Source organism: Oncorhynchus clarkii, unplaced genomic scaffold, assembly GCF_045791955.1.
Source record: "Oncorhynchus clarkii lewisi isolate Uvic-CL-2024 unplaced genomic scaffold, UVic_Ocla_1.0 unplaced_contig_3804_pilon_pilon, whole genome shotgun sequence".
Classification (NCBI taxonomy): Eukaryota; Metazoa; Chordata; class Actinopteri; order Salmoniformes; family Salmonidae; genus Oncorhynchus; species Oncorhynchus clarkii.
In genome coordinates this window covers 6,449-19,288 of record NW_027259248.1, presented here as the reverse complement: position 1 = coordinate 19,288, position 12,840 = coordinate 6,449, and the positions used below count along the sequence as shown (strand labels likewise).

The window sequence follows — 12,840 nt, the reverse complement described above, 5'->3', positions numbered from 1 at the left end:
TTCTACAACTTGATTGGAGTCCACCTGTGGTAAATTCAACTGATTAAATGGGATTTGGAAAGGCACACATCTGTCTATATAAGGTCCCACACTTGACAGTGCTGTAGCATCATGCTGTGGGGATGTTTTTCAGTGGCAGGGACTGGGAGACCAGGCAGGATCGAGGGAAAGATGAACGGAGCTAAGTACAGAGAGATCCTTGATGAAAACCTGCTCCAGAGCGCTCAGGACTTCAGACTGGGGTGAAGGTTCACCTTCCAACAGGACAACAACCCCAAATATACAGCAGGAGTGGCTTTGGGACAAATCTCTGAATGTCCTTGAGTGGCCCAGCCAGAGCCCGGACTTGAACCTGATCGGACATCTCTGGAGAGACCTGAAAATAGCTGTGCAGCGACGCTTCCCATCCAACCTGACAGAGCTTGAGAGGATCTACAGAGAAGAATGGGAGAAACTCCTCAAATACAGGTGTGCCAAGCTTGTAGCGTCATAGCCAAGAATACCTGAGTCTGTAATCGCTGCCAAAAAGGTACTTCAACAAAGTACTGAGTAAATGGTCTGAAAACATACGTAAATGTGATGTTTAACATTTTTAATACATTTGCAAACATTTCTAAAAACCTGTTTTTGAGGAGGAAATACAACAATTTAATCAATTTTTTTGAATTAGGCTGTAATGTAACAAAATGTGGTAAAAGTGAAGGGGTCTGAATACTTTCCGACTCCACTGTATGCAGTCCTATTTTCAGCGGCTGATGGAGCGCACGTTGTGGACTGCACATGTTACAGGTTTGATATTGAAAGATATTTTGTGAATTTGCAGTTGACCCTGAAAACTTGTCACACAGATTGCAAAGCATTCCCAAAAAATGCCAAACATCTCTCTTCCTCCCCACATCAATAGAATAGTAGTGTAGAGTGTATACACTAACTATTCAGTTGTGAGCTTTGCCTTACTAAGTGCTTATAAATATTGAATGGCTAAATGGGAAATGTTAACATTTGTCCAATTGCCTTGTTGGCCAAATGAAATATTAATCACCAAGAACAGCTTTTGTTTTACCACAACAGTGAGAAAAGGTAAACCTGAAACGAATAACACTTTTTTGTATTCCTTTGTAGATGTTGAGCTTCTTTGATCCTTCTTGACCCCCATTTTCCATGTCTGTCAGGGATGATACATACAGCACGCCCTGCATTGTGGGCCAGGCAATTATACACGTAGAGATTCTAAAAGTAGGCATCTCAGATCTACAGTGGCAGAAGACGTCAATTCCAGGACAATACAACTGATTTAAAATGAATGGCCTCTACCTCTTGGATGCTGGATTTCAGCTATTCACTGTAATCTGTTGAGTTAGCTGGGTCAGAGATGAGTTCTTCTGTTAGTCCAAAATCACACCTCCCCTCCTCTACCACTAGCAGCTCCAGAGAGGCACAGTTTAACTCCCTCCTCACGTGACGCTGTTCCTACAGAGCAGGGTGCTGCTCCTGCCAACACACTGGAAGCCCCAGATTACTATGCCTGGCACGTTATCAACCTGCAGATCCAACTATCCATGGATTTTCACATTTAACTCAAACACACCCTACAATTCAACCCAAATGAACTCAAATTGTCAGTCAAATTGAGAGAGACAAAATTCTTCAAGATAAATATGCCTTTAATTAGAAAATATAACAAAATGATGCATGTACACAGATCAGTAGACTCAGTCACTCCTTCTTACGACTCGTCCTGTGGGACTTTGGTTGAGGGCACCAACATGATGTAGAGGCCAGAGCTGGAAAGAGAGAAAAACACCAAAACAAACAAAGGAGAAGGAGAAGACAGAAGACGTTGGGTTAAAAGGGTACTAGGGCTCTCATAAAAGAAGAACAAACAACATTTATCCATTACATAATGTGTTTATCATGACTATTCCAACATCCTCACTTCCTGGATACGCTTGGTAACGTGGATATAAATGATGTATGCGACTTCATAAAACTGTCGTCAGGTCTCGTCATTGGGCCCCCAGTGGACGGCTGCTGTCCAGTCAAACGGACAGAAGGTTGTCTGACCTGTTTCCAGGGTCATGGTTGCTATGACATCCAGTGACATGACAACACAGCAGAATGGACAGCTAGACAATAGGTTGCCCAGGCCTTGGTCTACGAGACAGATCTGTCTTGAACTTCCAACTTGTTTGAGTGTTTGCATTTACTCAACTTGCCACAGAATGGGGAATAAGGACTATTTTGAATACAGGCAAAGCAACAGTAAACCTACAATCAATTTCAGTGCAAGGCATTTCATATTTAACCATGGCCATGGGCAAAGTCAAAAGGAGGCTGTGATATCGGAAACGTGGCACAGATTTCTCTCTATACAGACCAGAGCATTCTACTAACTCTTTACACAGACCAGAGGATTCTACTAACTATTTACACAGACCAGAGCATTCTACTAACTATTTACACAGACCAGAGCATTCTACTAACTCTTTACACAGACCAGAGCATTCTACTAACTCTTTATACAGACGAGAACATTATACAAACTCTTTATACAGACCAGAGCATTCTACTAACTCTTTACAGAGACCAGACCATTAAACTAACTCTTTATACAGACCATTAAACTAACTCTTTATACAGACCATTAAACTAACTCTTTATACAGACCATTAAACTAACTCTTTATACAGACCAGAGCATTCTACTAACTCTTTACACAGACCAGAGCATTCTACTAACTCTTTACACAGACCAGAGCATTCTACTAACTCTTTACACAGACCAGAGCATTCTACTAACTCTTTACAGAGACCAGAGCATTCTACTAACTCTTTATACAGACCAGAGTATTCTACTAACTCTTTATACAGACCAGAGCATTCTACTAACTCTTTATACAGACCATTATACTAACTCTAAAGGTTCAAATGAATGTGAGATGGGTCCGGCGATGTTCCCCTCCTTACTTTTAAGCAGACACGGCCTCGAATCAGGGCATAGGGAACTGGGCCGTAGCTCCTGGAGTCTGTGGAATTCCTAAGATTATCCCCTTCCAGCCACACGTGCCCTTTTGGAACCTAGACACACCCCCACGGCAGGACACACACCCACAGCAAGACACACACCCACAGCAAGACACACACCCACAGCAAGACACACACCCACAGCAAGACACACACCCACAGCAAGACACAGGAAAAAACACAACGATAGAAAATATTGAATTTGTTCCACGACGACTGCAACAGCCAGTTATACTGTAAACAACACCATTCCCTGACCTGGCTTTTAAACTTTGTTTACATGAAGGAGTGAGACAATACAGCGCCAGCACCCTCCACCCACCATTATGTAAAGAGAGCCCACCTCAGCCGCCTCGCCCAACTGAACATCCCCCCCTACCTTCCCTCACCCCAACTTAACGTCAACCCCTGGTCTGTCCTCCTTTAGCCCCGGACGGTCATAGGAGCAAGGGGTCATGTGTAACGGGGGCAGGGTCAGGGGGATTTATTGGGACTTCAAAAGGGGCCATTAGGCTGTTGGCTGAGATCTAACCCCCTCTTACCAAGGGAGATCTAGAGGGGGAGAGAGAGAGAGGGGCCAGGGCTGAAGATTTTCAGTCAGATTCGTCCACTGGTCTCCACTAGTGAGGCCCGAGCTGCCAGTGGGGTGGCCAATCGGAGCGAGCGCTAATCCACAGTGACACCAATTATGATTCATTTCATCACTTTACTAGAGTAATCTTGTCAAGGCCCTAATTAAGTTCCTCGTCCCTCCTATATGTGAAGACAGGATGAACAACACATTATATTGTCATAATGGGCATCACAATCTGCAACTGTGTTTGTGTTGCCTAACTTTTTAATGAACAAAGTCTTGGGGAGAAAAGGAGAGGGAGATGAAATCAGATGAGAACATTATCAGAGGGTGGGAGGGGGGAGACGCAACCACTGATGTCTTGATTCCAATTGTGCGCGTCCATCGTATCGCAATCGTCCCAACATCCAGAATCATTATGCAGTATTAACCTATGCATTGTGTTGCGTTTCATATTCCATAGATGAGCCAGATGAGCTGACACTAATCGTGATGCAGTGACATATTGACCTAACACGAGGTAAACAACTCGGCCCCCGAGAACAACGACGACACAAACCAATGTCATTAAAGGAGTCATCTGAGAAGCATATGTCAGCCTGCTGCATTCCCACCATTACCCCTCAGTAGCATGGCAACATATGGCCGCTCCCAAGCACACGGGGACCAGAGAGGAACGCCGTCGCCATTTGTCATCTGCTGGACCATAAGCCCTTGCTATGCTCCAGCCTCAGCCTCCATCTTATACTGACTCACTGCCTTTGTCCTGCTCAGAAAGGTCAGGCGTGTGATATCATCAACACGACCCTGTCGGTAGGCACGCTCATCTATGTTTTAGGAGACACAAAAGGGGCGGCTGCTTGAACACAGGTTCAGACTACTTCTGGATTCAAAGCGGGTTCAAGTCTCCATAGAAACACATGACAATGTCGTTATTGAAAGTGCTTTTTAGGCTAGCAGAAGGTCTAATCAGAGTCCATTACACTGCCTCAGAGTTTAGCAAACACTAGGTAGGATACATTAGTGGTGGTTAAAGCTTAGGGCCCACGGAGTGAAGGTTTGGAGGAACTACCTAACTAATCCAGCATCAAGGTATAGGTCAACTCTATTCAGGATCTAGACTCCATTCTGTCCACTACTAACAAGGTCAATCAATTTAGATCGATCTGCTGCGGGTCAATCAAGAGTGATCAACAAATACACAGACACACAAACACCAAAGCTCTGATTGATTCGGAGCATCACACTAATGACCCTGTAGAGAACATTCCACACGGAGTCTCTAGCCACAGACAGGGCATCGCAAAGTTACTCCTCTGAAATCTATAGTCAGATTTATAATTCATTGGTTATTGTTAAAAGGCCTGTTAAAAGTTGATCTGCCATGTATGGCTCAGTTGGTAGAGCATGGTGCTGGCACAGCCAGGGTTGTGGGTTCAATTCCCTGGGACACCCATACGTTAAAATGTATGAATGCATGACTGTAAGCCGCTTTGGATAAAAGCGTCTGCTAAATGACATATATTATTATTGCAGTATGTTATGATGTGGTGAAAGACCGAGGGTTCACACATCACCTTGCAGGTTAACACATGTCAGGAACGTACACTTTATTATGACTGGGATGGTGTAAAGAGAGGCCAGACTCTATCATTTGTAGAAACGGATGTCCCTGACGTTCTCCTCTTTGAACCTTAACTTAACCAGAGGGTAGAACTAACCTCTCCTTTAATTTTACCTGCACCGGATGTTCAACTGGATCTGGTTATTACCTCGGGGTATGATACTGGAGGTATTGGAACGAGGTAGACATGTTCAAATGGATCTGGTTATTACCTCGGGGTATGATACTGGAGGTATTGGAACGAGGTAGAAATGTTCAAATGGATCTGGTTATTACCTCGGGGTATGATACTGGAGGTATTGGAACGAGGTAGAAATGTTCAAATGGATCTGGTTATTACCTCGGGGTATGATACTGGAGGTATTGGAACGAGGTAGACATGTTCAAATGGATCTGGTTATTACCTCGGGGTATGATACTGGAGGTATTGGAACGAGGTAGACATGTTCAAATTCTGTCCCCCGTCATAGTTGGTGGAACTCTTCTTCTCTGATTAAACACCTGCAAGCTCACCGCAGGCCATCATAACCACAGCAGTCTCTGAAAACTAATTTATGGATCACACACCAGTGTTGAGTGAAGGTAGAGAGGATGTCAAGGATAAGCACCTGCATGATTGACAGGCAGAGAAGCAAACACTCCTCCTGAACTGTTTACCTACTTCTCCATGACACTAAGCCCCGAGTCTGACATGCCCTCTCCCAACTCCCTACACTGAGTCACCAGAACAGAATGAGAGCGCTCAGCCAAACCATAATCAACAGACATTGTTACTTTCCACAACACACTTCCAGCCAGCCCAGTCATCCAGTCAGACTTTGTGCCCAGCTAGGGTTTAGGGTTGAGTGGCATATCTCAGCTCAACCTGGCGGCTGTGTTGTGATGGGACTCAGAGGGAGTGATGGAACCTGTTCTGTGGTTGGGTGGTTGAAGGGGTGGGGGCGAGGCTATGCGTACCTGTCAGAGACGTGTCAAGGTGGGAAAGCTGAGCTCACCTGGATAGTGAAGTCTGCCGTTCAACAGCCTGGTCTGGCCTCACCCTGAGTCACTCATTAAGATAACATGATTGAGGTAGTGCTGTTTAAGGCCTCACCCTGCTTCACTCATTAAGATAACATGATTGAGGTAGTGCTGTTTAAGGCCTCACCCTGCTTCACTCATTAAGATAACATGATTGAGGTAGAGTGTTGTTTAAGGCCTCACCCTGCCTCATTAAGATAAACAGCACGCTACCTCAATCATGTTAAGGCCTCACCCTGCTCTAATCATTAGACTAATATCATTGAGGTACAGTGTTTTGTCTAACATGGAGGGAATAGCTTTAGACTCTGAAGGCTCTCTCTCCCCCTCCGTCTCTCTCAAAGACACCCACCATCACATCATGGATCAAATGTCTTTGTTGTGACAATGCAGCAGACATACTGTAGGAAAGACTCCTAAGAGGTGACAAGCCAATTTGTCCATCTCCTCATCATCAATGTGGGAGGAAAGAACCTGCCAGCCCGTCAGAAGAAAGAGGAGGTGAGGACAGGCTCTCGTATAGCACACAAACAAAAACATGCATGGTGGGATGCTTTATGTCACACAAGGCTTCTATTTCATTAACACCACAACCAACTGTGTTGACAGACATTTTGGTGTGTGTTTTGACGGGGGAAACCCTACAGAGATTGGTCTGGTCTTATTCATTGTTGACCTATGTCTTGCACTGAGACACATTTCAGAGGTACCGATCTGCCACCTTAATTTGACCAGTTTCTCACGGCAGGGAAATAATCCTGCAGTAACAGGAAATGTGGATATTATGTGGATTAAAATGCATGGACATTTTTGTAGGGGTTGATACATTTTACATAAGGGTAAATCAAGTCTGACATTTTAAAGTGTGAATAACAAACATTAGAATACGTTTTAAAACTTGAATACACAACATGTCTGCATTTTCTGCGCCAATAGAGTGATCCAATTAAGAGAGTACTGGCTGAGACCTTTGACCAAGACATGTGTAGAGATTAAACCTGTTCTGCAGTAACCTGTTCAATATAGCTTTACTGCCTGTGTGTAGAGATGAAACCTGTTCCCAGAGGAAAATTAGTTTCTTTCATTTCCTGGATGACACCAGCACATCCTGTGTGTGGTTACATTCACCTATACGTCCACTGTTCATGTGAGAGTGTGTGTACACACACAACACAAACACCTCAGCCCACCCATCAACCTGTCCACTCGGTTGGCACTAACTCTAACAGGCTTCAGAGAGATTGGCAGGCTGAGCGGTGGCTGAGGGCGGCGTGGCCGGGGAGAGCAGTAATAAGAATGCAATGACAGTGGTTCCACCACAACCACGGCTCTGAGGAAATGCAGTCGCTGTCAAAAGATGATATTTGGACTGACGACACAAGATGGATGTCCCTGGTCTGGAATCTAAACACCCAGAACACACTGGGTTGAGTTGAAGACACAGGGGTTTGGCTACTTATGAAGATGATTGACTGAAATGAGAGACTATCTGAAACACAACATGAAGTGTCTTGACAAGGCTTAATCGTTCATCCAGAATGTATTGCTTTACTGGCTCATTTCAAGCCCTCGTCAAAGTCTTCTCCAGGTTGTTGTTGTAAATGTGCTCTCAATACTCTTACCTGGTAAACTAAAGGTAGAATACTTTACATGTGGCTGAGAGTCCTGGAGCATGACTGTTGATGAATACTTTACATGTGGCTGAGAGTCCTGGGGCATGACTGTTGATGAATACTTTACGTGTGGCTGAGAGTCCTGGGGCATGACTGTTGATGAATACTTTACATGTGGCTGAGAGTTCTGGGGCATGACTGTTGATGAATACTTTACGTGTGGCTGAGAGTCCTGGGACATGACTGTTGATGAATACTTTACGTGTGGCTGAGAGTCCTGGGACATGACTGTTGATGAATACTTTACATGTGGCTGAGAGTCCTGGGACATGACTGTTGATGAATACTTTACATGTGGCTGAGAGTCCTGGGGCATGACTGTTGATGAATACTTTACATGTGGCTGAGAGTCCTGGGGCATGACTGTTGATGAATACTTTACATGTGGCTGAGAGTCCTGGGGCATGACTGTTGATGAATACTTTACGTGTGGCTGAGAGTCCTGGGGCATGACTGTTGATGAATACTTTACATGTGGCTGAGAGTCCTGGGACACGACTGTTGATGAATACTTTATGTGTGGCTGAGAGTCCTGGGACACGACTGTTGATGAATACTTTACGTGTGGCTGAGAGTCCTGGGGCATGACTGTTGATGAATACTTTACGTGTGGCTGAGAGTCCTGGGACATGACTGTTGATGAATACTTTACGTGTGGCTGAGAGTCCTGGGACATGACTCTTGATGAATACTTTACATGTGGCTGAGAGTCCTGGGACATGACTGTTGATGAATACTTACGTATTGGTGGGTCTTGAAGATATCCGAGGGGCCACTGGTGCAGACTTTGTCTCCCTCCAAACCGATGACTCTTTTACAGATGTTCATATGTGGATCAAATGGACTCTTAGCGATGACTATATCACCACTGCAGACAGAGAAGACAGGATCCATGGGGTGTGATGTCATTCACAGATACAGTGCCTTGCGAAAGTATTTGGCCCCTTGAACTTTGCGACCTTTTGCCACATTTCAGGCTTCAAACATAAATATATAAAACTGTATTTTTTTGTGAAGAATCAACAACAAGTGGGACACAATCATGAAGTGGAACGACATTTATTGGATATTTCAAACTTTTTTAACAAATCAAAAACTGAAAAATTGGGCGTGCAAAATTATTCAGCCCCTTTACTTTCAGTGCAGCAAACTCTCTCCAGAAGTTCAGTGAGGATCTCTGAATGATCCAATGTTGACCTAAATGACTAATGATGATAAATACAATCCACCTGTGTGTAATCAAGTCTCCGTATAAATGCACCTGCACTGTGATAGTCTCAGAGGTCCGTTAAAAGCGCAGAGAGCGTCATGAAGAACAAGGAACACACCAGGCAGGTCCGAGATACTGTTGTGAAGAAGTTTAGAGCCGGATTTGGATACAAAAAGATTTCCCAAGCTTTAAACATCCCAAGGAGCACTGTGCAAGCGATAATATTGAAATGGAAGGAGTATCAGACCACTGCAAATTTACCAAGACCTGGCCGTCCCTCTAAACTTTCAGCTCATACAAGGAGAAGACTGATCAGAGATGCAGCCAAGAGGCTCATGATCACTCTGGATGAACTGCAGAGATCTACAGCTGAGGTGGGAGACTCTGTCCATAGGACAACAATCAGTCGTATATTGCACAAATCTGGCCTTTATTGAAGAGTGGCAAGAAGAAAGCCATTTCTTTAAGATATCCATAAAAAGTGTTGTTTAAAGTTTGCCACAAGCCACCTGGGAGACACACCAAACATGTGGAAGGTGCTCTGGTCAGATGAAACCAAAATTGAACTTTTTGGCAACAATGCAAAACGTTATGTTTGGCGTAAAAGCAACACAGCTGAACACACCATCCCCACTGTCAAACATGGTGGTGGCAGCATCATGGTTTGGGCCTGCTTTTCTTCAGCAGGGACAGGGAAGATGGTTAAAATTGATGGGAAGATGGATGGAGCCAAATACAGGACCATTCTGGAAGAAAACCTGATGGAGTCTGCAAAAGACCTGAGACTGGGACGGAGATTTGTCTTCCAACAAGACAATGATCCAAAACATAAAGCAAAATCTACAATGGAATGGTTAAAAAATAAACATATCCAGGTGTTAGAATGGCCAAGTCAAAGTCCAGACCTGAATCCAATCGAGAATCTGTGGAAAGAACTGAAAACTGCTGTTCACAAATGCTCTCCATCCAACCTCACTGAGCTCGAGCTGTTTTGCAAGGAGGAATGGGAAAAAATGTCAGTCTCTCGATGTGCAAAACTGATAGAGACATACCCCAAGCGACTTACAGCTGTAATCGCAGCAAAAGGTGGCGCTACAAAGTATTAACTTAAGGGGGCTGAATAATTTTGCACGCCCAATTTTTCAGTTTTTGATTTGTTAAAAAAGTTTGAAATATCCAATAAATGTCGTTCCACTTCATGATTGTGTCCCACTTGTTGTTGATTCTTCACAAAAAAATACAGTTTTATATCTTTATGTTTGAAGCCTGAAATGTGGCAAAAGGTCGCAAAGTTCAAGGGGGCCGAATACTTTCGCAAGGCACTGTATCAGGGAGAACATCAAGGGGTTACGGAGCAAAAAGACACCACTCAGGGTAAACTACGTTTTACTTTACCAACTTTGAGAATTTCAAGTTGAAAACTAAAACTCACTTCTCGATTCTGCAGAGATGGCGACTCAACCGTTCTGAGAAGACAACGTCGTGGCTTGTGATGGTGGGCTCCATAGAAGGACCAGAGCACTGTGGGTAAATTCACAGACATTGAAGTTGTTACTCGGGAGTTCACAGACCATGGCCACAGAGAGAAAAGTATCCTACACACCGCAACAAACTCTCCGATGTACTCAAAGGCACAGTGGGCGACGCAGCCGTACTGGATGGTGTATCCCACGAAGCCCAGGGTCTTCCCCAGCGCACTGCGGAACATCTCACCACCTACACAAACACAACACACATCATTACAGCGCTTCATTCAGGGGACAGACGGTGAGGGGTGAGCTGTCACAGCAGCTAGTCTATTAGCAGCTCTAGGAGTAGTGTGCAGTGCAGACTAGTGTCACACTCCCTGGTGTTTCATTCTCAGGGGCTCTACAGCCCGTTGACACCACAGAACCAGCCTAACCTTTGACCCTGTGTGATATTGGCCAATCGACACCTTGCAGGGGACGGACAAACATACCAGCCTAGCAGCTTCATACTAGCATCAGTCCCTAACACTGCCCTCCCTGCATCAACCATGCTGACCAGGGTCTTCAGTACAGCTTCATACCAGCATCAGTCCCTGTTACTGCATCAACCATGCTGACCGGGGTCTTCAGTACAGCTTCATACCAGCATCAGTCCCTGTTACTGCATCAGCCATGCTGACCAGGGTCTACAGTACAGCTTCATACCAGCATCAGTCCCTAACACTGCCCTCCCTGCATCAACCATGTTGACCAGGGTCTTCAGTACAGCTTCATACCAGCATCAGTCCCTAACACTGCATCAGCCATGTTGACCAGGGTCTACAGTACAGCTTCATACTAGCATCAGTCCCTATCACTGCATCAGCCATGTTGACCAGGGTCTACAGTACAGCTTCATACTAGCATCAGTCCCTAACACTGCATCAGCCATGCTGACCAGGGTCTACAGTACAGCTTCATACTAGAATCAGTCCCTATCACTGCATCAGCCATGTTGACCAGGGTCTACAGTACAGCTTCATACTAGCATCAGTCCCTAACACTGCCCTCCCTGCATCAGCCATGCTGACCAGGGTCTACAGTACCGCTGCATACTAGAATCAGTCCCCAACACTGCCCTCCCTGCACCAGCCATGCTGACTAGGGTCTACAGTAACGCTGCATACTAGCATCAGTGCCCAACACTGCCCTCCCTGCATCAACCATGTTGACCAGGGTCTTCAGGACAGCTTCATACCAGCATCAGTCCCTGTTACTGCATCAACCATGCTGACCGGGGTCTTCAGTACAGCTTCATACCAGCATCAGTCCCTGTTACTGCATCAGCCATGTTGACCAGGGTCTACAGTACAGCTTCATACCAGCATCAGTCCCTAACACTGCCCTCCCTGCATCAACCATGTTGACCAGGGTCTTCAGTACAGCTTCATACCAGCATCAGTCCCTAACACTGCATCAGCCATGTTGACCAGGGTCTACAGTACAGCTTCATACTAGCATCAGTCCCTATCACTGCATCAGCCATGTTGACCACGGTCTACAGTACAGCTTCATACTAGCATCAGTCCCTATCACTGCATCAGCCATGCTGACCAGGGTCTACAGTACAGCTTCATACTAGAATCAGTCCCTATCACTGCATCAGCCATGTTGACCAGGGTCTACAGTACAGCTTCATACTAGCATCAGTCCCTAACACTGCCCTCCCTGCATCAGCCATGCTGACCAGGGTCTACAGTACCGCTGCATACTAGCATCAGTCCCCAACACTGCCCTCCCTGCACCAGCCATGCTGACTAGGGTCTACAGTAACGCTGCATACTAGCATCAGTGCCCAACACTGCCCTCCCTGCATCAACCATGTTGACCAGGGTCTTCAGGACAGCTTCATACCAGCATCAGTCCCTGTTACTGCATCAACCATGCTGACCGGGGTCTTCAGTACAGCTTCATACCAGCATCAGTCCCTGTTACTGCATCAGCCATGCTGACCAGGGTCTACAGTACAGCTTCATACCAGCATCAGTCCCTAACACTGCCCTCCCTGCATCAACCATGTTGACCAGGGTCTTCAGTATAGCTTCATACCAGCATCAGTCTCTAACACTGCATCAGCCATGTTGACCAGGGTCTACAGTACAGCTTCATACTAGCATCAGTCCCTATCATTGCATCAGCCATGCTGACCAGGGTCTACAGTACAGCTTCATACTAGAATCAGTCCCTAACACTGCATCAGCCATGTTG

General features: G+C 45.4%; 1 protein-coding gene across 1 annotated transcript; it reads right to left on the bottom strand.

Moving 5' to 3' along the window:
* Positions 1-1,652: 1,652 nt before the first annotated feature.
* On the bottom strand, positions 1,653-10,878 carry LOC139399912 (mitochondrial inner membrane protease subunit 1-like). Its single transcript, XM_071145038.1, has 5 exons — positions 10,728-10,878; positions 10,557-10,645; positions 8,656-8,782; positions 2,967-3,077; positions 1,653-1,784 (listed from the first exon to the last, which is right to left on the bottom strand). The coding sequence occupies exons 1-5, from the start codon at positions 10,875-10,877 to the stop codon at positions 1,713-1,715; spliced, it is 549 nt and encodes a 182-aa protein (XP_071001139.1). The 5' UTR covers position 10,878; the 3' UTR covers positions 1,653-1,712.
* Between the last annotated feature and the right edge of the window lie 1,962 nt (positions 10,879-12,840).